Source organism: Malaya genurostris, chromosome 2 (genome assembly GCF_030247185.1).
Source record: "Malaya genurostris strain Urasoe2022 chromosome 2, Malgen_1.1, whole genome shotgun sequence".
NCBI lineage: Eukaryota > Metazoa > Arthropoda > Insecta > Diptera > Culicidae > Malaya > Malaya genurostris.
The window spans coordinates 231,560,270-231,587,407 of NC_080571.1; the positions used below are offsets into that span (position 1 = coordinate 231,560,270).

Here is a 27,138-nt window from a genome sequence, read left to right on the forward strand (position 1 = left end):
AACGCAGATAGTGACCCCACATTCATCGAATGCATCATAACTGGTGATGAGGTGTGGATCTAAGAATATGACGTCGAAACCGCACAACAATCGACCGAATGGCGCTTCGAAGGCGAGCCGTTGTTCTATATTTTCATCCATTATAAAAATCGCCACACGAAAATTTTTCAACTTCTTTGTATAGATGCCAAACAAAAACTAATCGTACGATATGCGTCAAAATTTGACAGAATGTGTATAAAAGTGTTGCCAACGTTGAGAGAATAAAAGTTTACCGATTGGACAAGCGCGGGAATTTTAAAATGAAAATTCCGGTTCTTTTTTTATCATAAGGTATGTTCCCAGTATTCAAAAGTGGCGATTGCCTAAATTTACGAAGATACCGAGGTATAACCAGTTTGTCAGCAGCGTCGAAGCTCTTTGAGTTGGTAGTTAGCACTGTCGTACTGTCCCAAACTAAAACGTACATCTCTATTAATCAGTATGGTTTTATGCCGGGTCGTTTGATCGAATACATCATGGAATACTTATAACGAAATTATCCCGACTAGGCGCCTCGAGAATCTTTGTTAAATGGCTGAGCTCTTATTTATGCGACAGAGTGCTACGTGTACCGTTAGGCTTGTATATTTCTTCTCCTTTCACGAATAAATCTGGTGTTCCTCAAGGCAGTAACCTAGGTCCATTACTGTTTGTTCTGTTCTTCAACGACGCTATTTTACTACTTGGCGTTGGATGCAGACTGATTTACGCTGATGACCTGAAGCTGTATCTGGCAGTCCGGTCTATCAAAGATTGTGCTCGTCTCCAGAAACTTCTAAATACTTTCGTTGGGTGGTTTTTCTTTTTGATCGCAGTCTCGGGGTCGTTGTTAATTCCTGTAGATGCGCCTTGCTGTAAATTGACTGCGGTTGCTAATTGGTTCGAAGATGAAAGCGCTTTTGGAACAAGAGTACTGGGTCTACTAGTTACCGTTGCTGATCGGTTATTCTTGACTTGGGTTGAAGATATCCTTTTCGCAATTTCATGACATGTAACCATGTTATCAGCGGATTCTCATTTGTAACCAGTGATTTACAAGGATGCCTTCCGCTCTGACCACAAATGACATACGATGGAATTGTCATATGCAGTCGCATACGTAACACTCACACGCCACTGGGGGAAAAATTCCGCCATACTTCCCTTTCGATGGAAAGAATTTCTCCGCATTGCGATATATTTTCTCGAACGTACCTGACCTGCGACAGTATGAGTAAATTCTTATAAACATAATTTTTCGTGATGCACTAGATCCACCTATATTGTACTGCGCTAACTATTTACTATCGGTACACCCCTGATTTCATCATAATATTTGAAAATGAATCATCACAATAAATTATTGGATTACGTTGATAATATATTTAACTTTTTTAGCGGTAACCATGGAAGGAAGGTAACCATTTAATTTTCTCAACGTTACTCATCTAGATTATTTTTTTATTGTGTTAGTAATTTTCATCCGAAATTAAGTGGCGATAGACCAGAAGCAAGTAAATATTGTAACAAAACGGGTTCGATTTTGTATTGCGTTGGAGGATGAGAAGTAGCACAATTACGAATATAGTTTTGGCAATATGTATTAAATCTGTATCCTGCATGAAATTCGCATGGACGTATACGAATCAATACATTACAGGTAATTCTGTATAAATGGCAACTCAGTTGGTAAATGAAAAAGATAAACACAGTCTAGATGACAGACAGGATGTTTTTGATAGGGTAACGTGGCGACATCATGACATATGCGTGTACTGTCCCAACTAAAGGAATATTCGAAATGACCGTTAAAATGATTGAAGAATCTAATTTGAGTGTCCTGTCTGTTAGTCTGTGGTTCAAGGTCATTTGACATGACTGACAATTTGCAGCTCTTATCCCAAGGTGTTCGGTCACCGACACCCCATTTTTTTCGACAAATCGTGAAAAGTTGTCAGTGATATGCAGGCTGCTGTCGAGACAAACATCTAGCTGCCCATACAGCTGATGCTCCGGCTAAGAAAAAACATTGAAAACCGGCCAAATTAATACCAAAGGCGCCACCATCCAAATACTCGACCAAGAGAGTCAAGGTGAAGTCACAATCAGACAATGAAAACTTTTGTCAAAAACGCTTCCAAAAAGAATAAATTCTGAGTCATCACTTATATTTTTCCATTTTTAGCGAAATTTCATGGGGTGCCGGTAACATTATTTTTCCACTCATTTAGCTCTGCACATTGTCCTCAGTCACCTATCTGGAATATTATTTTTCTATTTTAGCAAGTAAGGGGACTAAGCAAATTTGGTTTAGTCTGTGGCAAAACGCTCAATATTGAAAGAATCTCTAACTATTGATGAACGGAATGGTTCATTTTTAACAATCTGCACAATTAACCTTGAATTCTAATAACTATCAACACAGGATTTACGGATCTGTCGGAGAAATTCAACCAACCTGGAAAGGGTGGCGCTTCCAAGCTATCGCATGTATTGAACTCGTATCTGGGAGCGATGGTACAGGAAATTCTATCTCACGGGGGAGACATATTGAAGTTTTCCGGAGATGCTTTTCTGGTGCTATTCAAGGTCAGTTCATCGGTTTCGCTACCGGATGCAACCCATCGAGCTATCGATACGGCAATCATCATTCAGAAATCCTTTGGTGCATATGAAACTGAGGTAGGAGTTACGCTGAGGGTTAAGATCGCTATCTCGGCCGGTGAAGTTTACTTTTCTCTGATTGGAACGGAAAACTTTTCTCATTATGTCGTAATTGGTCAGCCGGTTTGGAAAGTGAAAATTGCGGAACGAATTGCCGTAGCAGGTCAAATTATTGTCAACTATTTGGGTATGTAATAGAGTTCGTTGAATCTCAGACAGATGGACTTATTTTCCAATGCAGCTTGGAATTACATTCATGACAATGAATATATTTCTGAACAATGTGAAGACAGAGTACATTTCCGAATCAAAGGATTCACAAGTGACTGGAGGTCCACCCAACGTTTGAATATTTTTGATATGTTACAGGAAGATCGTATGGATGATGAAGGTTCTGAGATAATGATTGGAGCCGATGAAATGAAATTAGACACTGAAACTCTTGGAAGTAACTCCGACATAACATTATATTACTTTTTATTTACTGATCTTTTGTAGTACGACCCAGTCTGAAGCACGTAGGAACTCGTGTAATATCTGCTTCTCTGCGAAGGTTCTTAATAAAACCAATTCTGCTTGCGATTGATAACGAAGAACCAATGGAATTTCTGACAGAGATGCGTCAAATTGTAACCGTTTTTCTAAATATTGTACTTAGACCGAAGGATATCCTACCAGTGATCAATGAGATAAACTTTATTTTAAAATCCCTTACCGCGTAAGAGGCCTTTCACTTTCTTTCTTGCCAATTCTAACTGTTCGCTCAGTCTTGTAGACAACTACGAAGGCATAGTTAACAAAGTATCATTATTCGATAAGGACGTAATGTTTCTAATCATTTTTGGGCTGCGAGGATTCAAACATGACCTGGACAGTCAGCTGGCTTTACGGTGTGCTGCAGAAATACGAGAACTATACAAATCTAACCCGAAAGTTCTTTCGGCATCGATCGGTGTTACAACGGGGATGACTTATTGCGGTGTAGTAGGTCATTTCGTACGCCGAGAGTACTCTGTTATCAGTGTTACAGTAAATAAAGCAGCGCGCTTGATGATGGCCTATCCAAATAAAGTAACATGCGATAAAGATACATTCATGATGAGCAAGTTGGACCCGATACATTTTACACTGCAAGAAACCATCGAACTGAAAGGGTTACAAAATGTGGGGCCGATCTATGAGTTCAAAGAAGTGATTCCGTTAGTCGAAGATGCAAAGTTACTGTTAATGGTGAATCTGACAATTTTGTTTCACTTTGTAGCGAGCGAGAAATGATTAAACCCATAGAATATGAATATCCTTTAGTAGGAAGGAACGAAATTCTAGAAGTATTCCAAGAGATGTTGGATGATGGCCTGTTTCTCACGCAACATATGAGCTCGAACGAACAACATCAAGAATACGTCTACCAAAGCTGTCTTTTGATAAGAGGAGAAGCTCAAATGGGAAAAACTCGTTTGTTGAATGAGATTTTTCACATTTCTCTGAAAAACAAAAAAATTAGCACACTTAGACTGACACTGTCAATGAATGATGTTAAAGTAGTATCATTCGATCGAGATTATTCCATTCTAATCTAAATCATACCTTTTTCCCTCTAGAAACCCTTTTCGGCAGCCTGTTTGTATCTTTCAAGACCGCTAGGTTTTACAGAAACGATTACTAGTATAACCAGACAAAATCGAGTCAAGCAGTACCTGAAGGAGTATAACTTCGATCAACATCTAGCATTGCTCAATGAAATCCTGGATACTGAATTTCCTGAGACGATTATCCTTCAAATGATGAACAAACCCGAGCAAGATGCAATGCGAAAAAAGCTGTTTGAACTGTTGTGTCATAAGGTAAGGTTTTGATTCATAAAATCAAACTGTTGCTGTAGCTGCCAGCGTGTGTATAGCGGGTTGCCTAGCTGATCGGCGTTTAACATTAGTTTCTGTCTACATTGACAGGCCTTTCAAAACCTGTGGGTACTGATTATTGATGATGTTGAATTTATGGACGACGAGTCGTTCGAGCTGTTTGAATTTCTCTGGAAGATGCCTCAAGTTATCACGGTGCTTGCACTGGGCTACCAGCGGAGATTAACACAACAATACATGAAGTTATTTGATAGTCCTTACGTGTGTCAGTTGAAGCTGACCCCGATTGATACGCTGCTGCACAAGGCGATCGCGTGTCAGTTTTTGAATGTGAATGCTATTCCACTGGATCTGGAGCGGTGAGTGAATGGGTTGTTTTGCGTTGGGGTGGAAAAGGTAAACTTTGGAGAAATTCAATGTTTCTGGTTTTTGTTTTAACATAAAATACGTAATGTTTTCGAGTTGTCTACGATGAATAATTGATTCAGGTTATATCACTTTTAACACTTTAGCTGCTCGAGGGTTTTGGGAAGGTTAAGGATGATTTCATAGATAGGAGAATCATCAGCATTGTGATGAATATCATTTTAAGAACTATCTTTGTTAAAATATTCAATTTTGTTTGTGTGTTATTACTTTTCCACAGCGCTACATTTCCATAGCGGAATACCGGGATGTGTTTTCAGGTGATATTGAATTTTCGAGCGAAAGTGTTGATGTAACATCACTAATGAATTCTTGTATATTTTATCACTAAACGAAACTCATTTGAAATTCAAGATAATTTGATTTTTCCAACAGTGAATTGTATATTGTTTCTTGTTCCGCTCATTATAAAGCAGTTTGTTTCCGAAAACTTCTAAATTGGACATTTGAAGTCCTTGATATAATTTGACTACGTACGAGAAAAGCAGCGCATGCAAAGATGGGACTAAAATGGAAGTGTCTTTGCGTTTGTCACTAAAACTACTCGCATATGGGTTCTTGTTTCTAACATATGATATGTTGACAAAAAGAAACGTTTGCAATATTTCATTCCAGAAGAAGATTTTATAAAACAATTCAAATATTTACTCAATTTAGTGAAATAGTCCTACATCCTAGTAGCAAAAAAAGTTTTTGTTGAAAAAACTCTGCCTTTAACAGTTCCAATCTTGCAATGGGATATGGGGGTAAGTCCGCCTAAGGCTATGCAACCACTGTGAAAACCGACTTTTCAATCGAGGCCCGGAGGACCGAATGTCATATACCATTCTATTCAGTTCGACAAACTGAGCAAATGTCTGTGTGTCTATGCATGTGTGTGTGACAAATATTGTCACTCGATTTTCTCGAAGACGACAGAACTGATTTTCACAAACTTAGATTTAAATCATAGGTCTTATGGTCCCATACAGAGATGCCACGTAAAAATTTTAAATATCTTCAGACAGGGTTGCAAAAGTCTGTATATCCAAAAAATAATCTGCAGTTAGCAAGTATGTCTTTAATTCTGTATAAAGTATGATACGCTAAACTGACTTGTCGAGCAAAAACAAAAAAAGGTCGCGACAATTTCAAAAGTCTGTAAATTTTGACGAAAGTCTGCGAAAAACTAGATTAGTTAAAATAAAATCAATCAACTTTCGCGGAGACGGCTGAACCGATTTTCACAAATTCAGATTCAATTGAAAGGTTTGCGATCTTAAACAAAGTTCCCAAAAATTCACTTGTATCCAACTTCCGGTGTTGGAATTACAGGGTTACATGCATAAAAAAATAAATATAATATCACCAGCTTTTTCGAAGATGACTCAACCGATTTTTTTCTAAGCTATTAGATTCAACTGAGAAGTCTTCAGATATAATAAGAATATCCCGATTCAAATCCAACTTCCGGTTCCGGAGATAAGGTGTTTAGAGTAAAACTGTCAATTTCAGCAGTGTTTTGTTTCATAAGTAACCAATCTGATGAGTCTCGAACTCTTTGAATTGGCTAATAAATTTCTCTGGTTTGCAGATCAAAATAGTCTAAAGCCAAATAAATTCATATTTTCATAAAATCGAACTTCAATTAGCAGGTCTGATAGTCCTATAAAAATATCCATGCCCAACTTCCGGTTCTAATATAACAAGGTGATAAGTTTTCAAAATGTCAAACCGTCATAGAAAATCATAAAATATCTTCTAAGTTGTGCTCTAAACTGTTCCAATTTGTAGGTCATGTTAGTTTATGACCATACGAACTGTTTCAGTTACGCCGGTCCCGTCATTTATTTCAAACCGCCATTTAAATCGAAGTTGCAGTAAATTTTGGAAATTCTTCTGAATTTTGCTTAAAACTGTTTCAGTTTATAGTTCATATTATCTGATGGTTTATTGATTCGAATTTCACTAATCCGGTATTCTGTTTTCGGTTCCAGAAATTGTTGTTCAAACCCTTTAAAATGGAACTCACTTCATTTTCTCAAATTTTCACTAACTTATATTTAAATGTAGTATTTAAATGCAGTAATATCATGAAGAAGAAATCTTCATAAATGGGTTCTAAACTCTTTTAATTGGTAAATTTAATTTATATTGCTGTAATATATAAGAAATAATGAATAATATGAGAAAGGCATCAGGTAGACTAAAACAGTTTTTTTTTAATATCGAAGAGCTGGATTTACAGTTTCATCCATGACATATCTTAATATAGCTTCATTGCAACAACATATGTGCTTTTGTAAGGAAATAGGTTTGTTATTGCATCAACCAACGTACCTCTAAATATTGAAAAATGACTAAACTAGCTGAAAATTACCAGTATGTCGTAAAATTCGTTACGTTCGGGACTTCACCAGTAAAGACACTGTGTTTCGGTACAATTTAATTGTTTCAAATACAAAAAAAAAACTTTGCGTCTGTTTAGAGATTTATTGTGAACTGCTGAGTGACATCGTAGTACAACATAAACTGCTATACGCTAATGAGTGGATGATGAAACGTCAAAAAATAGACGAAAACAGGAGCATTCACCATGTGCACTGCATAAATGCGAAATCTATGAATATCTTGAATATTGACGATTATGGATATTCCCTAGTAATAATTTAATATATTTATCATCAGTTAATGGGTTCATAATTTTCACCATGAAATGATATCCATCTTCACTCTGCCGAAATAATGGCGTGTGCATTGAAGAATCCTACCACCGATGGATTTCCAAGACACATGCAATTTATTGCTTGTGTGGAGAAAAAACTATATCTCGTGATTGTACTTTTTCTCCCACAAATCGACGGATTGTTCGTCAACGGAAATTTTGTCAGCTCGAATTAAAATTTTATGGTTATCAGATATCATCCGTTCTAAAGCAGTTTTCAATATTTTGATTAATTCATTGTGCTCGTTTCCTCTTAACAATGAACGCAACATTGCAGAATTTAATTTCATTAATTTCACTTTACCACTTGCACAACCCAATTCAAGTATATCATTTTGGAACTTCAGTGCCATGCAATGAATACAAACTACGTTTATTGGTCAAATAGTGACTGCACTGTGTTAATTCACAGGACCATAGCAGAACGCAGCACGATTGGCACTGAGGATCGTTAGATAGCCCTGATTTTACTGAACTATTTTTTTGTTGCGTGTCTATCTATGGTACTTATGATGTTCTTGGTCAATAATTTCTTATATTGTTTGCCGCGCGATAACGGTGTCCGATATGGCTTCTTCTAATTAGTCGCAGAAGTTTTCTACCTAAAATTGACAAAAAATCTTTTTATCCGTTTACTACGATATGAACGTTAAGATGTTAAAATGAAAATATATCTAAGTCGAGAAAAAATAAATGAAAAAGTATTGGTGAAACAATACTGTTTCCATACAGTAACGATAGTTGTGAGAGGAAATGGGGGCTCACAATACAGTTATAAGAACAAAATTTTAAATATTTGAATTATTCAATTCACTTGTCAGAGTAGAATTTCGTTATTTCGCTTCTAATTTTCACGTCGTTATAGCAGAAGTATTGTGCAGGTATAGCATTGCTTTTAAGGACCGAAACAAAAATATTCAATTCCAATGTACATACATTGAGTTATCAGAAAAAAGATAATCCTAGAAGGACCACAACTAAGTTCTCACATTTCTGGTATATTCACACATATAATTTTACTGTCTCATTTCTGCAGAGGGTAGTAAGTCGACGATTTACTCTGATAAGATTTATCAGCCAATTCTACTGAGTTTTGTACAACTCAATCAGTATTTCCTGTAGCTCATCAATAGCTTGATCTGATGATTTCGCATTTTTTCTGATATCCGCACGAAATTGATCAACATATTCAGAGAAAAAACAGGTCGGCTGCGTTAATGATCATTTTACTATCAGTGCTAGATAGTTAAAGTACTTTTTTTGTAATAACACAGGAATAATCGAAAGAGAAAGTAAACAACAATAATTTTCCATTGGTCTATAGGTTCATTCACACGTTCACATCAAAATATAAGCTTTTTAATATTTTGCTTGTAGAATTCCTATAGTAGAAGTTCAAAAATAATCGACTAGAGTTCTATAAAAAATTACTATGGATAATCCCATTGATGTGGAACTAAGCGCTATTGATGTGGAACTAAACAACCAAAATTCAATCGGCATACTTTTAATTGGCTCCCTCGATTTGTCTATATTAGGAACCATCATCGAACACGCGAACCTAGATCACAGACTCTGTTTGCCTTGATTTGTATTTGTCTTATAGCCGCCGAAATTATATCAATAGCCCAAATATACGCAATTATATGTATGTGTTTATTAGTGCAACGAATTCCGATATTTAAGCTTCTCTTCGCCAAGCTTGTGTTCAAGTTTGGCATGCATGCAGTTATTTTTATAGCGTTATGTTTCTCTTGTGTGTGTAGCCATTCTGCGATTCCGGTTGAAGCGATATTTTTTTTTTCATTATTGTTCGAGCTCATCTTATTTAAATTAAGTCTCAAGCACTCGAAATTTACCCTGGGATAGTTGCACATTCCTCAGACTAAAACGACGTAACATAACATTTCATCCAAACCCGCATGGCACTTGAGATTGAACCAAAACAGTTAAAGCTTCAAATAGCTGATAAATCGCTTACTTCTTCAAAACCATCGTCTCCGTTAGGGAAATCCAGTAAGCCAGCATAGTGTCTTAGATTTTTAGTAGACAAAGTAGGACACGGCTCGCTATTAATGAGAATTTTAATTATTTATAATTGAAAATACGAGGCTTGATATATTCGAAACAAAACTTAGGAATATTTCCAATCAAAAGGTGAAAAAAAAATTAATAATTGATACAAAATAGACTGAGCTGTAAGTGTTCAAAAGCTGACCGCATTTCTACATGTATTTACTATTGAATTTCTAATTTGCATATAGAAAACAAAGATGTGTTCCACATCAAAATGCTTATGTGAAAGGACAATAAAAACGTAATAAAAAACTGAAATGGGTGTAATGATAAGAGTATTCCAAGAAGAAACTTCGGATGGAGGTGAGCAATACTTTTGGAGAAATCTTTTTCCAGAGATGATATTTTTTCAAAAACTCTCTTCCGTACGATAAATGATTGTTACTCAATTGTAGTAGAAATTTTATGTAATATTCATGACTCATGCATAGTGTTTTTGTTTTTTTACATCAGAAATAACGAAACTAGAGTTATGTAAGCGGAATCTCTGTCGTGTATCTGTTCTATAATCACCTGAAGCGTCCATGGTTTGTTAAGCATGTGCCTGAAAATAGCAAATTTTGTTGATCAACACTGAAAATCGAGTTTACTTTTTCTCTCACGAGAAACCACTCATTGTCAAGCTTTTTTATGAGACAAATTCAAGGTGAATAACAGATTACTCTATTTGAGTTCATAATGGGTAATAACTTAATTGGTATTTCCTGTAGCTCATCAACAGCTTGATCTGATGATTTCGCATCTTTCCTCATATCCGTACGAAATTGATCAACATATTCAGAAAAAAACAGGTCGGCTGCGTTAATGATCATTTTGCTATCAGTGCTAGATAGTTAAAGTACTTTTTTGTAATAACACAGGAATAATCGAAAGAGAAAGTAAACAACAATAATTTTCCATTGGTCTATAGGTTCATTCACACGTTCACATCAAAATATAAGCTTTTTAATATTATGCTTGTAGAATTCCTATAGTAGAAGTTCAAAAATAATCGACTAGAGTTCTATAAAAAATTACTATGGATAATCCCATTGATGTGGAACTAAGCGCTATTGATGTGGAACTATGCAACCAAAATTCAATCGGCATACTTTTAATTGGCTCCCTCGATTTGTCTATATTAGGAACCATCATCGAACACGCGAACCTAGATCACAGACTCTGTTTGCCTTGATTTGTATTTGTCTTATAGCCGCCGAAATTATATCAATAGCCCAAATATACGCAATTATATGTATGTGTTTATTAGTGCAACGAATTCCGATATTTAAGCTTCTCTTCGCCAAGCTTGTGTTCAAGTTTGGCATGCATGCAGTTATTTTTATAGCGTTATGTTTCTCTTGTGTGTGTAGTCATTCTGCGATTCCGGTTGAAGCGATATTTTTTTTTCATTATTGTTCGAGCTCATCTTATTTAAATTAAGTCTCAAGCACTCGAAATTTACCCTGGGATAGTTGCACATTCCTCAGACTAAAACGACGTAACATAACATTTCATCCAAACCCGCATGGCACTTGAGATTGAACCAAAACAGTTAAAGCTTCAAATAGCTGATAAATCGCTTACTTCTTCAAAACCATCGTCTCCGTTAGGGAAATCCAGTAAGCCAGCATAGTGTCTTAGATTTTTAGTAGACAAAGTAGAACACGGCTCGCTATTAATGAGAATTTTAATTATTTATAATTGAAAATACGAGGCTTGATATATTCGGAACTAAACTTAGGAATATTTCCAATCAAAAGGTGAAAAAATATTAATAATTGATACAAAATTGACTGAGCTGTAAAAATAAAGCTGACCGCATTTCTACATGTATTTACTATTGAATTTCTAATTTGCATATAGAAAACAAAGATGTGTTCCACATCAAAATGCTTATGTGAAAGGACAATAAAAACGTAATAAAATATTGAAATGGGTGTAATGATAAGAGTATTCCAAGAAGAAACTTCGGATGGAGGTGAGCAATACTTTTGGAGAAAACATTTTTCCAGAGTTGATATTTTTTCAAAAACTCTCTTCCGTACGATAAATGATTGTTACTCAATTGTAGTAGAAATTTTATGTAATATTCATGACTCATGCATAGTGTTTTTGTTTTTTTGCCTTTCTCATATAGAAAGGTTATGCAATCACTTGAAAAACCGACCAGTGAAAGTGTCAGTGTCATATACCATTCGACTCAGTTCATCGAGCTGAGCAATGTCTGTGTGTGTGTGTGTGTGTGTGTGTGTGTCAAATAATCTCACTAGGTTTTCTCGGAGATGGCTGAACCGATTTTGACAAACTAGGATTCAAATGAAAGGTATCGTGGTCCCATACGGAATTCCTGAATTTCATCCGGATCCGACTTCCGGTTCCGGAATTATAGGGTAAAGTGTGTTCAATATTGTACACCGTCACTTAAACCGGCGAAACAAAATACGAAAAATTTTTTCTAAACTGGTCTCAAAACTACACAAATCGATAGTCATTATCAGTAGGCAACTAAACAAACCGATTCCGGCTATCCTGGTTCCCGGTATCCGGTTCCGGAAGTACCGGAAATAGTGGTCATATATACCAAAATGGATCTCACTCACTTTTCTCAGCGATGGTTTGACCGATTTCCACAAACTTAGATTCAAATGAAAGGTCTTCCGGTCTTATATGGAATTCCTGAATTTCATCCGGATCCGACTTCCGGTTCCGGAATTATAGGGTAAAGTGTGTTCAATATTGTACACCGTCACTTAAACCGGCGAAACAAAACGCGTAAAAAAATTTCTAAACTGGTTTCAAAACTACACAAATCGATAGTCATTATCAGTAGGCAACTAAACAAACCGATTCCGGCTATCCTGGTTCCCGGTATCCGGTTCCGGAAGTACCGGATATAGTGGTCATATATACCAAAATGGATCTCACTCACTTTTCTCAGCGATGGTTTGATCGATTTCCACAAACTTAGATTCAAATGAAAGGCCTTCCGGTCCCATACGGAATTCCTGAATTTCATCCGGATCCGACTTCCGGTTCCGGAATTATAGGGTAAAGTGTGTTCAATATTGTACACTGTCACTTAAACCGGCGAAACAAAACACGTAAAAATTTTTCTAAACTGGTCTCAAAACTATACAAGTCAATAGTCATTATCAGTAGACAACTAAACAAACCGATTCCAACTATCCTGGTTCCCGGTATCCGGTTCCGGAAGTATCGGAAATAGTGGTCATATATACCAAAATGGATCTCACTCACTTTTCTCAGTGATTGTTTGACCAATTTCCACAAACTTAGATTCAAATGAAAGGTCTTTCGGTCCCATACGGATTTCCTGAATTTCATCCGGATCCGACTTCCGGTTCCGGAATTATAGGGTAAAGTGTGTTCAATATTGTACACCGTCACTTAAACCGGCGAAACAAAAAACGCAAAAAATTTTCTAAACTGGTCTCAAAACTACACAAATCAATAGTCATTATCAGTAGACAACTAAACAAACCGATTCCAACTATCCTGGTTCCCGGTATCCGGTTCCGGAAGTATCGGAAATAGTGGTCATATATACCAAAATGGATCTCACTCACTTTTCTCAGTGATTGTTTGACCAATTTTCACAAACTTAGATTCAAATGAAAGGTCTTCCGGTCCCATACGGAATTCCTGAATTTCATCCGGATCCGACTTCCGGTTCCGGAATTATAGGGTAAAGTGTGTTCAATATTGTACACCGTCACTTAAACCGGCGAAACAAAAAACGCAAAAAATTTTCTAAACTGGTCTCAAAACTACACAAATCGATAGTCATTATCAGTAGGCAACTAAACAAAACTATTCCGGCTATCCTGGTTCCCGGTATCTGGATCCGGAAGTACCGGAAATAGTGGTCATATATACCAAAATGGATCTCACTCACTTTTCTCAGCGATGGTTTGACCGATTTCCACAAACTTAGATTCAAATGAAAGGTCTACCGGTCCATCACGTAATTCCTGAATTTCATCTGAATCCGACTTCCGAATCCTGAGTTACAGGGTGCGTACTAGAAGAGTTTGTGTGTCATGTTAGTTGGTGGCCGTACGAACCGACTTCGATTATACCGGTTCTCGGGTTCCGGTGCCGGAAGTGTCGTTCTCGTAAGGATGGCTTACGCAATCAAAGCACTATTTTATTCTGTATGTTATGCATAAACAATCACTTGGTTTCTTTCAAAAATCGAAGAGAAAATTTTTGAATAGAATACCACAATATTATATGTACATGAGAAAGGCATGATTGCACCACAAGGTGGATTAAAACAGGTTTTTACATCAGAAATAACGAAACGAGAGTGATGTAAGCGGAATCTCTGTCGTGTATCTCTTCTATAACCACCTGAAGCGTCCATGGTTTGTTAAGCATGTGGCTGAAAATAGCAAATTTTGTTGATCAACACTGAAAATCGAGTTTACTTTTTCTCTGACGAGAAACCACTCATTGTCGAGCTTTTTTATGAGACAAATTCAAGGTGAATAACAGATTACTCTATTTAAGTTCATAATGGGTAATAACTTAATCATTATCTACTCCAACTTTGACTTGATCGTAGAAAAAGGTTTCTACCTTAAAATCTACCTACCTCTTGCAAGCATGGGCGACTCGTAGTTAGTCAATGGGCCGTATGAATAAAACGTAGCATGCTTGAATTTCGGTAGTAAATGCTACGTGTGGATCACGTTCCTGTCAAAACATGCTACAAACTGTAGTATTTACTACAAGTTTTCGGTAGGTAGCTCTAGAGGTTGCTACTCGTATGTTTGCTGATAAAGTGCAGTGCAGAAATTAAAAAAGTGGCATTTTTACAGTGAGTACGTTTCTTGCTTTGTGCATGCTTATGCCAGCTTTTCCGGCTCTGTGTCGATACGGTATGCAGTAAATGCTAAAATTCGGAAGTAGCATTAACTACATGTTCGAACTTGTTTTTTATTCATACCAAAACGCGTTATACTCTGTGGACTTTGTTTTTGAGAAGATACTACAAACAACAGACTTTACTACATTTTATTCATACGGCCCAATATTTCACAATATAATACAAACGTAGTAGCGCTTTTATTTCGATGCCTGCTTTCTACATATGCATTATTATACCTAGAATTATTTTTTTTTGTTTCAATTATAGAGGTTTTAACCTTAAGATCATTCGCCTCTTCGAACCAGAAAAACTTTCTGACCCTATGTGCGGGGTTGGGAATCGAACCCAGATGGGCTGCGTGAAAGGCATCGACTAACCCATCACGCTATACCCGTCCCCAGAATTATTGGATCCAGCCGATTATTACTTGATTCTGAATGCTATACGAGAAAATCGATAGGAATATCGAATGAAATACATTTCGCTAGTTATGATAATTATTATTATCTATCTGACAAAGCGCTACGTCCCCAGTTTGCTTCGGTTATTTTTCATTGCAATGATGATTACCATGCTGCTCCTCCAAACATTACTGAAGGAGTTTGTTAGAGTGAAACGACTCATGATAATTTACAAACTTTTCTCTCCTCACAGCGCTATCCATACCATGAGCAGCGGAAATCCCGGATGGATGAACACCTTCGTGATGTCACTGAAACAGAGTGGCTTGTTACGCATCGTACGGATGGGATCCTTCGAAGCCCATGCAAAGGGTTACGTGTTCTGCGAGGCAAACCTGCTGATTCGATCCAGTACACGATCTACGCTATCGTTCCGAATGAGCGGTGCCGATTGGGAATTGTTCGAAACGTGCTGCGAGGAAGAACAGTTCCTTCCGTATGCATTGGCGAACCTGTCCAACAAGCTGGTTGATGTGGCTTGTCTGAAGGCGGATATTGACACCCAGAATTACTTTTCGTCTTCCTGCCTGGATGCCTTCCATTTGATGTTGTACGATTCACTTTCATCCTATGAACAGTACGTATGTAAATGTGCTGCAGTCCTCGGAGAGAAATTCCTGCGGGTTGCATTGATCTTTGTGATAGCGCAATATAAGGAACGAGATGTTGCTATTAGTAAGTATTATTACCAGGCGCGTACCCAGAAAAAAATTTCGGGGGGTGTTTCAGAACATGTTGATCAATTTCCATACAAATGGAACTTTTTATATAATTATTTGAAATTTTTTTATTGTGGAGTCGTTTGTTGAAAATTATTCATTTTATTTTTTACTTATTTGAAAAAAAGAGTTTACATAATATCATACTTTTTTGAGTTTCGGAGGGGGTTTGAACCCCTAAAACACCCCCCTGTATACGCGCCTGATTATTACCATATTTCGCTTCGTTAAGTAATGTGATTCAGAAATCTATCTTTCATAGCAATTCAAAAATTGTTTGATCTTCAAATACTATCGTGTGCTATCGGAGACTTTAGTGTCGGGATCACTCTCTATCAGAAGAACGTCAACACCGAAGATCTACCAAAGGGTACTTGTGGTTGTATCAATTTGGTGATCGAACGTAAGTAAAGCAACTACTGACGCCAGCGTTGTCACTTTGATGTCTGTTGTTGTCTTCTTCAGGATCCTGCCGCGATCTTCCGCGATATGCAGCGTGTGGATACTCAAAATTCAATTCTAATTTATTCCGCCAGACGGTCTACAATTTACTAACCGAAGAACAGAAGACCGAGTTCCACAGCCGGGCGCTAACATTCATAGAACGTGAGACTAAGCGGTGAAGTGACATTCGTTGTTTATTAATGACCCATCGAAGATAGCAAAGGATGTATCAACCATGTTATGGTTTTTGATTTCAGATGCGAATCTTGCGGAGGAGGTCCTTTGCGTAATTTGATCACTAGCGATGATCAGTTTGATGTCATTACGGGATTTAGAAAACGTACGGATTCCGATCAGTCTTATAAAAATCTGCTTTATAAAAGCTGTGTCAGCGTAGGTGCCACAATTTGTATGAAGAAACACTAAATAAAGCAAACCTATTTCTTTTTCAGGGATTTTCAATGCAGTCATACAAACGTAAATTGGGATTAAATTTGAAAAAAAAATTATCTTACCCGTAACGTCATTTGTAGGGGACGACACCATACTCGACTGTTTCTGGTGGCGTAGACATGACAAACCTTGCGTCAGGGTTCCTATTCTAAGCTACCGAGAGTACGATTTTACCCAGTGCCGCTGTCATATGATTCTTTACTCCATGTATAAAGAAATTGTTTTCCATAGCCATGGTGCGGGTATGGCAGAGAAGCATGTGGAGGCGCAAATCGAGTGGGCAAACTGCTGCATCAAGATTGCTAATATTCCCAAAGCGATTCAGATGCTGGAAAGCGTGCAGAAGCAAATAAAGGTGCCGGATAGAGTTCTATTCAACGTGATACATTTATTTTTAAGACAAACCTTTTAGGAAATCGACCGGTCGGATAACATAGCTTTAGTGACATATTTGAAAGGACGCTTGTACACACAGCTGGCAGTGTGCCGGTTCAAGCTGGAGCAGTACAGCCTAGCAACTGAATATTTCTACACGGCTTCAGAAGTGATGGGTATGCCATTCCCGAAGTCCAGGTGAGTCGGTGGAAATTATTCTACTACAAAGCGACGAAATGGATGGGTTTGCTTTTTCATTTCCAACTGGGAAGAATAAGAGAAGATTCCTGAATGTGTATTAGAAATGCGAAAGGCTGACAATCCCAAATTTTGATTCAGCAAACGTAGAGAGATTGTAATTGCATAGATTTTTAAATTTTATGAAAATCATATTTCACTTAAAATGTACTAAAAGAGAAACACCTCTTATTTTGGACTCTAGTATTCAACACAAAAAATTCAGGTTTAATGGCTATTATGATATCCAGAAAACTATAATACTGGTTTTTGCAATGACTGAGCGGAAACATATATTGGAGTAGCCAAATCAATGAAAAACTAACAGAAAAGATGATTTATTGGATAAAGATACGCTCAAAGGCAGGACTCGAACCTGCGTTCTTATGCATTCCGTGCATACGCGCTACCATTTTCCAATAAATCATCTTTTCTACTAGTTTTTTCATTCATTTGGCTTCTCCAATATATGTTTCCGCTCAGTCATTCAAAAAAAAACTGAACTTAGCTATGGCGGCATTACGTCGAACCAACTAAAATGAGTAAATCGCTATAATATTGGTTAACCTGCGTTTAATATTGAATACGCAGTTCGTTCATATTGGTTTTTGAAAGTCATTGACTGGTGGTTTTCCGAAATTATGGTTGTTAATTTTATTTATCAAAAAAGCCTTCTAACAGAAATTCAACTCAAAACTCAAGATGAAGTAGATAGTTTATCTCATAAGTAACAATCTAAAAAGTAGTTTAAATTTAGGTTCTTTTTATTGTGATCAATAATCTTTCTTTTTCTTTTTAGAATATTTCAAAGCTAGTGTTACTTGGTTATTAATGAACGAACGTCATTCTAAAATTTTTAAGCTCTGGATTGTTTATTTTCGCTACACTTGATTTAGGTGGTTTACGTGACGTTTACACTCTGACTGCAACCTAAGTATTGAGCTTAAAATTAAGTTTCCCACGTTTCACGAATGATAACGTCGATCATTGGTCATGTGTAACGCTCGTATATTTTTTTCGTCAAAAAAAAGTACATTTTGCGTAAAAATACAGTACTTCGACCTTGAAAAACAGTACATTTTGCACTACGCATTTGGTCTAACAACAGTGATTTATTTGCATAATCTCAACAGTTTCTCTTTTTATTTCTCTTTTCTATAGTATTTTCAATGCAAACTAAAAAAATGCACGTAACAATCATCAAACATGTTTTGCAGAAAAAAACACAGTTTTTTTTCGAGAAACGGATATTTTTGACGATGATTTTGGTTTAGTGTATTCTTTCTATTTGCCACGGAGAAGCTGCAGATTACAAAATTTTTGTTTCACGACATCGTTTCAACTTTTTCAACTGAATTGTTATTGATTTAACTCACATATCTGTTGATTTTTTCATAACAAGTTTTCCATGTATTGAATCGATTTTCCTACAGTAGAAATGTTTTTATTTCATCTGCGAGTAATGTATTTTCGGACTGTTTATGTCAATGTAATTAAAAACGCTTAACGCCTAAAAATTTGCTGCTAAAGTGAAGTGGTACCTTTTGTATTTTCATGAAAGTGCATCTGCAGCATTAGACTTATCAGCAACATTCTTGAAAACGGAATCAAAAAAGCTCTTCCAGCAAGCCATTCTGCAAGTGGAGAAAAAATTTCCTAGTGCCCTGTGAACATTTTGCTTGCTAATCCCCTCTTGGGAATTTCAATTCTTTGTTGCATTTTTATATCATCTGTGGGTTTAGTGATAAAGCTATAAGCAGCCACTTGAGGGAAATTTCGTTGTTCAAACGGTGAACGATTAGCAGCCCCCCGAGGAGACTAGCAGCAAAAAAAATATTCATTGCAATAGGCGTCTTAAGTTCAAATAACTCAATAATTGCTTAAAACAACTAAGACAAAGGCGAATGACCATAAACCGTTAGAGTCGCCAATAAAACAAAACAAAAACTGAGACATTTTTTGCTTTCATGCGTAGAGGTAACCTTACTGGGATTGTGTCATTGCTCAGTTGCACGAGTAACACCTCATTGAAACTCATTTCATTTTCCTATCAGTGTACATGTAATTGCTCAACTGTAACGTTTCATTATTTGTTTGTTGGTGCGTGTCTTTGCTAGGTTGAGTTGCTAAACTGCCAGCACGATGAATCAAAAATGGCAGTTTAGTTAAAACAACAATCGATTAGTTGTACCAAATTTTAACCAATCAAATTAAAAAAAAACTTGTTTTCATCCACCTAGTGGTGTAATGATGCCTTTCTCATATCAATCATACTATCGTATGTAATACTATGGTATTCTTCAAAATAATTTTCTTCGATTCTTAAAAGGATAACCGAAATCGGTTTGTTTGACCGTCTACTGATAAAAACTATCAATTGGAAAAGCTATGAGGTCGATGTAGAACATTTTTTAAGGTTTTTCCCCATTTTCAGCGATGGTATACAATTTTTAATCCAGTCGGAAGTCGGATCCGCATGAAATTCAGGAATTACGCACGTACACACATACATTTTGCGTACTCGACGAACTGAGTCGAATGGTATATCACACTCGGCCCTCCGGGCCTCGGTTCAAAAGTCGGTTTTCACAGTGATTGCATAACCTTCCTATATGAGAAAGGCAAAAACAATTAATATTTTAGTTGTTTTGCGTTCCCCGGGTTTTTTCGTGGTGGACACAACTTTCTTTTGTTTTAAATAAACAAAATTTAGCAAAATTGTGGTGAAGCTCTGTGAACAAGAATGAATAATTAAAAAAAAAAGATTAAAAGAAGAGAAAGAGACAAATTTATTTACTGTTTTCATGTATTTATATTCACTACGTGTTGTTACTCTCCTTCCTGACGTTTTGTGTTGCGGCAAATCGAAATTCAATGCGATAAAGATATAAAATTCTGTTTAATGAAAAATACAGTACATTTTAATGGGAAAATACAGTACAAATTAAAATACAGTACATTTAACAGTAAAAATCAGTACACAGTATTTGTGTCAAAAATGCAGTACAATACTGTAAAACACAATACGGATACGGATTTATTGCGAAATATGCTTATACTCCGCCACCAATGACGAAAAACGTGAAACTTTTGAGAACCTGAGGTTTTTTTTCCGTCTCAATAGAGAACGGTACAGGGTAGCAAGATCAGAGGAGAAACAGCGTATCAAGATCAGAGGAATCCACCGCAGGAAGAAAAGGCAGCACGAAGAGAATGTGATAGCTGCGGAGGTTTTATGCGGAGGTGGCAGCCAGGTGGAAGGAGCACTTCAAAGATTTGTTGAACGGTGAAGATGTAGGCGTATCAAGAAACAGGATAGATGTAGAAGAGGACGGTCAAGCAGTGGAACCACCAACACTGGATGGGGTTAAGAAGGCTATAACCGAACTAAAAAACAGTAAGGCTGCTGGGAAGGATGAGATCCCGGTCGAACTTCTCAAACACGGAAGTGAGCAGCTGCACTAATCGATTCACCATATCCTCATAAGAATATGGGAGGATGAAGAATTGCCTACCGGCTGGATGGATGGCCTCATATGCCCAGTATACAAGAAAGGGCTAGAGTGTGGCAATTACAGAGGAATAACCCTTCTGAATTCAGCGTACAAATTACTGTCGCGCATCCTGTTTAACAGACCGAGACCGCTTGAGGAGTCCTATGTCGGTGAAAAGCAAACTGGTTTTCGCGAGGGCCGATCATCGACGGATCAGATGTTTACCCTGCGGACGATCCTACTTGCAGACTCACCATCTGTTTATTGATTTCAAGGCATCGTACGACTCAGTAAAAAGAAATGAGCTGTGGCATATAATGTTCGGACATGGTTTTCCGGCGAAACTAATTAGGCTGATACGTGCAACGCTGGACGGCTCGAAATCAAGTGTACGGATCGCAGACGAAGTGTCAACATCGTTTGTGACCTTAGATGGATTAAACCAGGGTGATGCGCTGTCAAATTTACTTTTTAACATTGCACTTGAAGGTGCCATCAGGAGATCTGGCGTGCAGAGAATGGTACTATCATCACACGGTCGCATGTGCTTCTTGGCTTTGCGGACGATATTGATATTATCGGCATCGATCGTAAAGCAGTGGAGGAGGCTTTTGTTCCTCTGAAGAAGGAAACGCATGGTTGCGGGTAGAGGCAAAGGCAGGTCTAATGGTGTTTGTGCTGAGGTAGTGATTGATGGGGTTGTGTTTGAAGTTGCCGAAGAATTCGTTAACCTTGGAACTCTTGTGACATGTGACAATGATGTTTCCCGTGAAGTGAAAAGACGTCTTGCAGCTACGAATAGGGCCTTTTACGGATTACGTAACCAGCTGAGGTCCCGCAACCTGCAAACAGAAACGAAATTTGCTCTTCATAAGACACTGATCCTTTCGGTGGCTCTGTACGGACACGAAGCGTGGACGTTACGAGAGATAGACCGGAACGAATTCGGAGTTTTCGAGTGCAAAGTGCTGCGGACAATACTTGTTGGAAAACAAGAACAAATTGTAACAAGTGAATAGAGAAGCGAATATTATTAAGCGCATAAAATACGGCAGATTTCAGTGGGCCGGTCAATTAGTGCGAATGCCGGAAGAAAGAAATGCGAAAATAGTATTCAGTAGAGAACCAGGTAGAGGTCGGCGACTTCGTGGAAGGCCAGTGGAAGAGGACCTGGGATCCCTAAACGTTCAGGCGAACTGGAGAAACATTGCCCAAGATCGACGAAGATGGAGCTCTACAATACGCCTGGCACTGGCGTGAAGGCATGCTGTAGCCATCCAGGTATCCAGGTAGACTTATACTGCCAAAGAAGTGTTACTTCTATTACCTACAAAATGCCTCATGAGTCAATCACAGAATTTGGACGTTGAAAAAAAGGAAATCTTTCGCTGCAAGGCTGTTTTTTTTAAGGAGGCAAGGGATTTGTGGTTTTGCTGCATAAGTTTCCAAGCCAAAAACAAAAAAAAAAACTATGAGTTGAATCCACGGGAGTTACACAAAAGAAATTATTTAAGCATCACATCGTTTTTGATACCGAAAAAAGGTTTTTTTTACGTTTCGTCTTAGACTCGTCAGTGCAGAGCAGTAAAAATTGAACTGCTGCTTACTGCAAAAACTTAAACTGTTCAATTTGAACCGCTTAGCAGACGCAAAGTTAATGCTTTTTGCAAAATACTTTGTATTTGGCACCGCAGTGCCACGTATGTCAGTTAAAAAGCATTTATATGCATCGAAGCAGAAAAGAAAATTAAAAGTAGATCTAAAACCATAAAGACAACAATTGTTCTTTAAATAAATGAATCTTAAAATACGAACACAGTGTTTATGATCTTGATTCACTTGTTTGAAATTCTTATTAAATTTACACAGAATATAAAATTTTTATTAGTCAAAAACCAACTTGAAGACTCCAAAAATACTCATGTTTTTTACAAGTTCACTTTGATGTTTTCTTTGTTTACTCTCCGAACACACTGAAACTTTGTACTAGATTCTATCCCAATTTAATAATCAGTGCAAGAAATTCGTCGTGAAAGAATAAGTTCGAAAATGATATGAGTTATAAACAGAAAGGTTTATTTCCACCACGCGAACTTAAACCGAATTTTGACAACCATTTCCAAATTCGTTATTACTGAACAATTATTTTACTATTCTACATGTTTTAATACTTCGTTTTAGCAAAATCGCAAAAATGGAATTTATCAGGCTCTTTTATAAAGTGAAGAACATGGTGCGCAGAAGCGACCTGTGTCTGGCGGAACGTCCGAAATCAATTTGGTACGTACTGATCGCGTCCCAGCTATCTTCCTGTTTCGGTGGAATGATGCATCTGTTCCGCACATTAACCAAATGGACCCTGGCTCAGCTGGCAGCGGTTTGGAGTTTGAAACACGCTCTCAAATATCGACGAAATCCGTCTGTTTTAGTAGACGCTTTTGCCGGCATGTTTCAAATTGGTGAGTACTTTTTTTATTCAACAAATTTACGCTCCTAGAACTTTCCTTCATATGCAGCTTTTCACATGGGATTTTCGGATGACATAACATGGATGCAGGAGAAATCCCTCAACATTATTGCTGATAACGTAGATTACATCGACATGGACTACATGAAATCTGTCGTCAAATACTACACCGCATTGTTGATGTGTCAGTAAGAGTAATCATACTTTCATGCATTTTTGAGCAAACTACAAAAGAGTCTTTTCAGAACTATTCGATCTACGAAATTACTTTCCATAGAGTTGGGTAAGGTTGTCCTAAGAATTACGGACACCCTACAATACAGAACTGGAGATTGGGACATCATTCCTATCCTAGCCGAGCTTTTAATGTCACATCGGAAAATCTCGGAGGCAGTTAGTATGCTTTGGAGCTTTCAAAGTTTGACAGGTAGATACAAGGATAGCTCTGGACGAGCTTGGTACTACGCCATCGCCTTGGATATTCTTTTGGACTCGAGTTGCTGTATAGAGACGTACAAAAACTGCGAGAGTTTCATTCTGAAAAATAGCGAAGCAATTGGTTATCAACGGGACACGTATGCCGCCACTAGATTGTACGCTGACTTATGGCTTTGGTGCGTCCGCTATGGTGCCTGGGAAACTGCCGACACTTGGATGAATAAATTACAGGAAGCTTTTGTTCTCACACCGCACGATTCAATGATTAACGTTCACACAGCAATTCGAGTTATAGAAGGGTTAATTTTGACATTAGTTAGTAAGGTGGAAGCAAGAAGTATCCTAGCTATTGTTCGACTTCAAGGTGAAATAGGAAAATTGATGGAAAACATCGAAGATGCTTTAGACATTAGCAAGTGTCATGAGGCCAAGTAATTGACATAATGTTAAAAATTCTAATTTCCCTTGTGGAATCGTTTTATTTTAGATACAGACTATTGAAAGTCTATTACCAAGAAGTGATACAACCAAGTAAAAACACAATGAACAAATTAACAAAGCTTCGCAAGCTGGCAATTTCTCGGAATGATCATTTATGCGCGGAAAAAATTCTCCACACAATGCAGGTAAATTACAATAATAATTGTGTCAATAAACAAAGAAATAAATAATGACCTTTGCTATCATATGCAGTACTGGCGCTGTGAGTTATCACCAAAGATCGAGTCATTTTGGATGGATCACTGCTCGAGCGTGAACGTTTCGATGGAAAATGATACACGAGATGACGAGTCAACCTCAACCGAACACCGTTACAATTATACCAATTGCATTCTTAATTATGAACGAATTTATCCTTATTCACTGCCACTGCCAAGAGCGAGATATTTCTAATGAATATTTATGTAATGAAGCACGAATAACCCGTCGATTGATAAGTCTCGGAACTGAATATATACATGGCGTTGTGAACCAATTTTCCGTATTATTTTTCATAAGTACCAACCTTCAGAAGATACCTGTCTAAATTCCATGACATTCGGTTGTTTGGTCCACGAGTTACAGTATTTTGTATGGGGCTACAAACCCTTTCATTTGAACTCTAAGTTTATGAAAATCGGTCCACCTCCGAGAAACATGAATGAAGAAACGCGCGCACACATACACACATACAGACATTTTGCGTACTCTTCGTACTCCGGGCCTCGGTTAAAAATCGGTTTTCACACTGTTTGCATAACCTTTTGAAGATCAATGATCAATAAAACAAACCAGCCTTCGAAAAAAGGTACTAACTTGAAACATGTTTAATTTAATAAGCAAAACAATGAACTTACAAATAACTCACGCTCTTGCAATGATTTTCACCGGGATTCCTTTGTCTGGTCGAAGTACTAGGTCCGTTTTGACTCGCAACTTTCCCAGTGATTCGCCGGGAAGAATTTTGTAATTGGAAATCAGCTTAATGAGTGTTGTCTTCATCTCCAGCAAAGCGTACCGTTGACCAATACAATTCCGTGAGCCAGCACTGAATGGTATGTAATCGTAGGGACCCCGTTTAGATTCCGCCGTTTCGGAGAACCGATCAGGATCGAAACGCTCTGGATCGGGATATACCTTCGGGTTTCTATGGACAACATAGATTGGAATAAGGAAATCTTGGCCAGCTTTTATTGTTGTTCCGTCTAAAAATTTAAAATCAGTTAGATTACAAAAACTAATTGAATTCAACTTTCTACTCATTTCTAAATCATCCATCAATTTCCTCCCGATGAATGGAACAGGAGGAAATAGTCGCATCGATTCTTTTATCACAGCTTCTAAATAGCGGAATTCCTGAAGATCTTGATAAGTAAGCACGTAAGATTTTGAATTCTTTCCCAGTATCGATACGATTTCATCGTATATGCGCTCCTGAATTGGTTGATTCAACGCCAACTGATAAACTACGAACGCAATTCCGCTTGTTGTTGTGTCATGTCCCTTCAAAACACACAAGGTGAGAACTAGTGCAGATATTTTTACAATTAGATTATCAATTACCTCAAACATAAAAGTGTCCACTTCCTCCCGAATATCCAAGTCTGAAAGTGGTTTCCCTTCTACATGAACATTCAAAAGTAAATCCAAAAACGTCATTTTTTTCTTAGAATTTACATTGTCCTCATCTCGATTGGAATCAATCTGTCTAAGCTTTTCATTTTCCAATGTCTTTCTCCGAGATTTGATAATGGAATCCGTGAACCGATGAAGAGCTTTAGTGACTTTTCGCTGTTTCCAGCCATTCGGATGAATGAGTGAATATAAAAATGGAAAACCAGATAACATGCTTACAGTTTGCAGTAGAATTAAGACGGACATTCTGGAAAAAATGTGATCTTGATCTTCTCCAATGTAATAACCAGAGTTAATTGTAGATTTACCGTTTAACACTTTGCACGTACTTGTTAGTAGGATCTTTTTGAGCGTTCACTGCAGTTCCCATGGATGTTTCTATTTCGTTATAATACATTGAAAACGCAACCCACAGATTTGATAAAGGGTAAGCTTACCGCAAATACTATCCAAAGCCATCAACGTTATGTAATCGTACATATCAAATTCTTTCCCATCGACGTGTTTTTTCAAATTTTCGACCATTACATTCGTCTCCTTGTCAAACACCGTTACGAAATGTTCTAGAACTTTAAAATGGAACGTTGGTGTTATTATTCTTCTACGCTGGAACCACTTTTCTCCATTTGAAATCAGTAAGCCTTCGCCTAGCCAAGGTTTCAGAAAATCATAAATGAACGACTTCTGAGCGTGTTTTGCCATTATCACCTTCTCCACATTCTCCGCGCTGGTCACGTTAATCATGGTCATATTGAACAAACTCCAAGTGAAAATGTCTGGACCATAGCGTTCGTGAAAACCAACCACAGTTTCGAAAAGTCCTGCAAAATAATATTACCGCATTTTCACGGCTTTCATGTAAACGAAACTGTTCAAACCTGGAATATCCTTTTGGAAAAATTCTCCTAAATTACCCCACAGAGGGTGCGGTTTAGGTCCGACGAAATGGGAAGCCACTAGTTTCAGCTGTTTCCTGGTAGCAAAGTAAAAGAACAACTGATAAACCAGCAATCCTATTGCTACTGCTTCCACCAACATTGTTTAAACTGAAACACTAGACGCACGACAGAAAACTGAGGGTGCTATTCGGTAAACACGAACTTTTTTCAGTTGGTTATCGTTCAGTAAGTCGGATTTTTTATCGCTTATCACTTAAACAAAAAATATTGATTAGACAAAGTCCAACGGTTCTGAAGAATCATTATTATTCAGCATTTAAAAAATTTCATGGTCTATGGTGAAACATTTCTCCTAAATTACAAAAATATACAAGAAATAGAACATTTTGTACACAATTTAGAGTTAA

General features: G+C 37.4%; 2 protein-coding genes across 2 annotated transcripts in view; one reads left to right on the top strand and one right to left on the bottom strand.

The window, feature by feature from the left end:
• The window catches only part of LOC131428063 (adenylate cyclase type 10-like), a 46,462-nt gene extending 21,769 nt beyond the window's left edge, over positions 1-24,693 (top strand). The window contains exons 4-22 of the mRNA XM_058591713.1: positions 2,447-2,872; positions 2,927-3,133; positions 3,184-3,403; positions 3,453-3,884; positions 3,947-4,226; positions 4,287-4,529; positions 4,638-4,906; positions 15,284-15,765; positions 16,072-16,212; positions 16,275-16,428; positions 16,511-16,646; positions 16,706-16,730; positions 16,787-17,061; positions 17,119-17,279; positions 22,994-23,271; positions 23,329-23,467; positions 23,525-24,148; positions 24,205-24,343; positions 24,411-24,693. Coding sequence (XP_058447696.1) covers positions 2,447-2,872; positions 2,927-3,133; positions 3,184-3,403; positions 3,453-3,884; positions 3,947-4,226; positions 4,287-4,529; positions 4,638-4,906; positions 15,284-15,765; positions 16,072-16,212; positions 16,275-16,428; positions 16,511-16,646; positions 16,706-16,730; positions 16,787-17,061; positions 17,119-17,279; positions 22,994-23,271; positions 23,329-23,467; positions 23,525-24,148; positions 24,205-24,343; positions 24,411-24,611 — 4,832 coding nt within the window. The 3' untranslated portion in view covers positions 24,612-24,693. The remainder of the gene's footprint in view (positions 1-2,446; positions 2,873-2,926; positions 3,134-3,183; positions 3,404-3,452; positions 3,885-3,946; positions 4,227-4,286; positions 4,530-4,637; positions 4,907-15,283; positions 15,766-16,071; positions 16,213-16,274; positions 16,429-16,510; positions 16,647-16,705; positions 16,731-16,786; positions 17,062-17,118; positions 17,280-22,993; positions 23,272-23,328; positions 23,468-23,524; positions 24,149-24,204; positions 24,344-24,410) is intronic.
• A 362-nt stretch (positions 24,694-25,055) lies between these two features.
• LOC131432623 (cytochrome P450 4C1-like) lies at positions 25,056-26,886 on the bottom strand. Its single transcript, XM_058599010.1, has 6 exons — positions 26,711-26,886; positions 26,270-26,653; positions 26,141-26,210; positions 25,761-26,079; positions 25,457-25,700; positions 25,056-25,402 (listed from the first exon to the last, which is right to left on the bottom strand). The coding sequence occupies exons 1-6, from the start codon at positions 26,868-26,870 to the stop codon at positions 25,062-25,064; spliced, it is 1,518 nt and encodes a 505-aa protein (XP_058454993.1). The 5' UTR covers positions 26,871-26,886; the 3' UTR covers positions 25,056-25,061.
• Positions 26,887-27,138: the final 252 nt, after the last annotated feature.

Excerpts from the sequence above, each read along its gene's own strand:
- LOC131432623 (XM_058599010.1), bottom strand. The coding sequence starts at position 26,870 with ATGTTGGTGGAAGCAGTAGCAATAGGATTGCTGGTTTATCAGTTGTTC. Across the intron at positions 26,654-26,710 it reads TTTCCAAAAGGATATTCCAG|GACTTTTCGAAACTGTGGTT; the intron begins GTTTGAACAGTT and ends ATTATTTTGCAG. Across the intron at positions 25,403-25,456 it reads GATGGATGATTTAGAAATGA|ACGGAACAACAATAAAAGCT; the intron begins GTAGAAAGTTGA and ends TTAAATTTTTAG.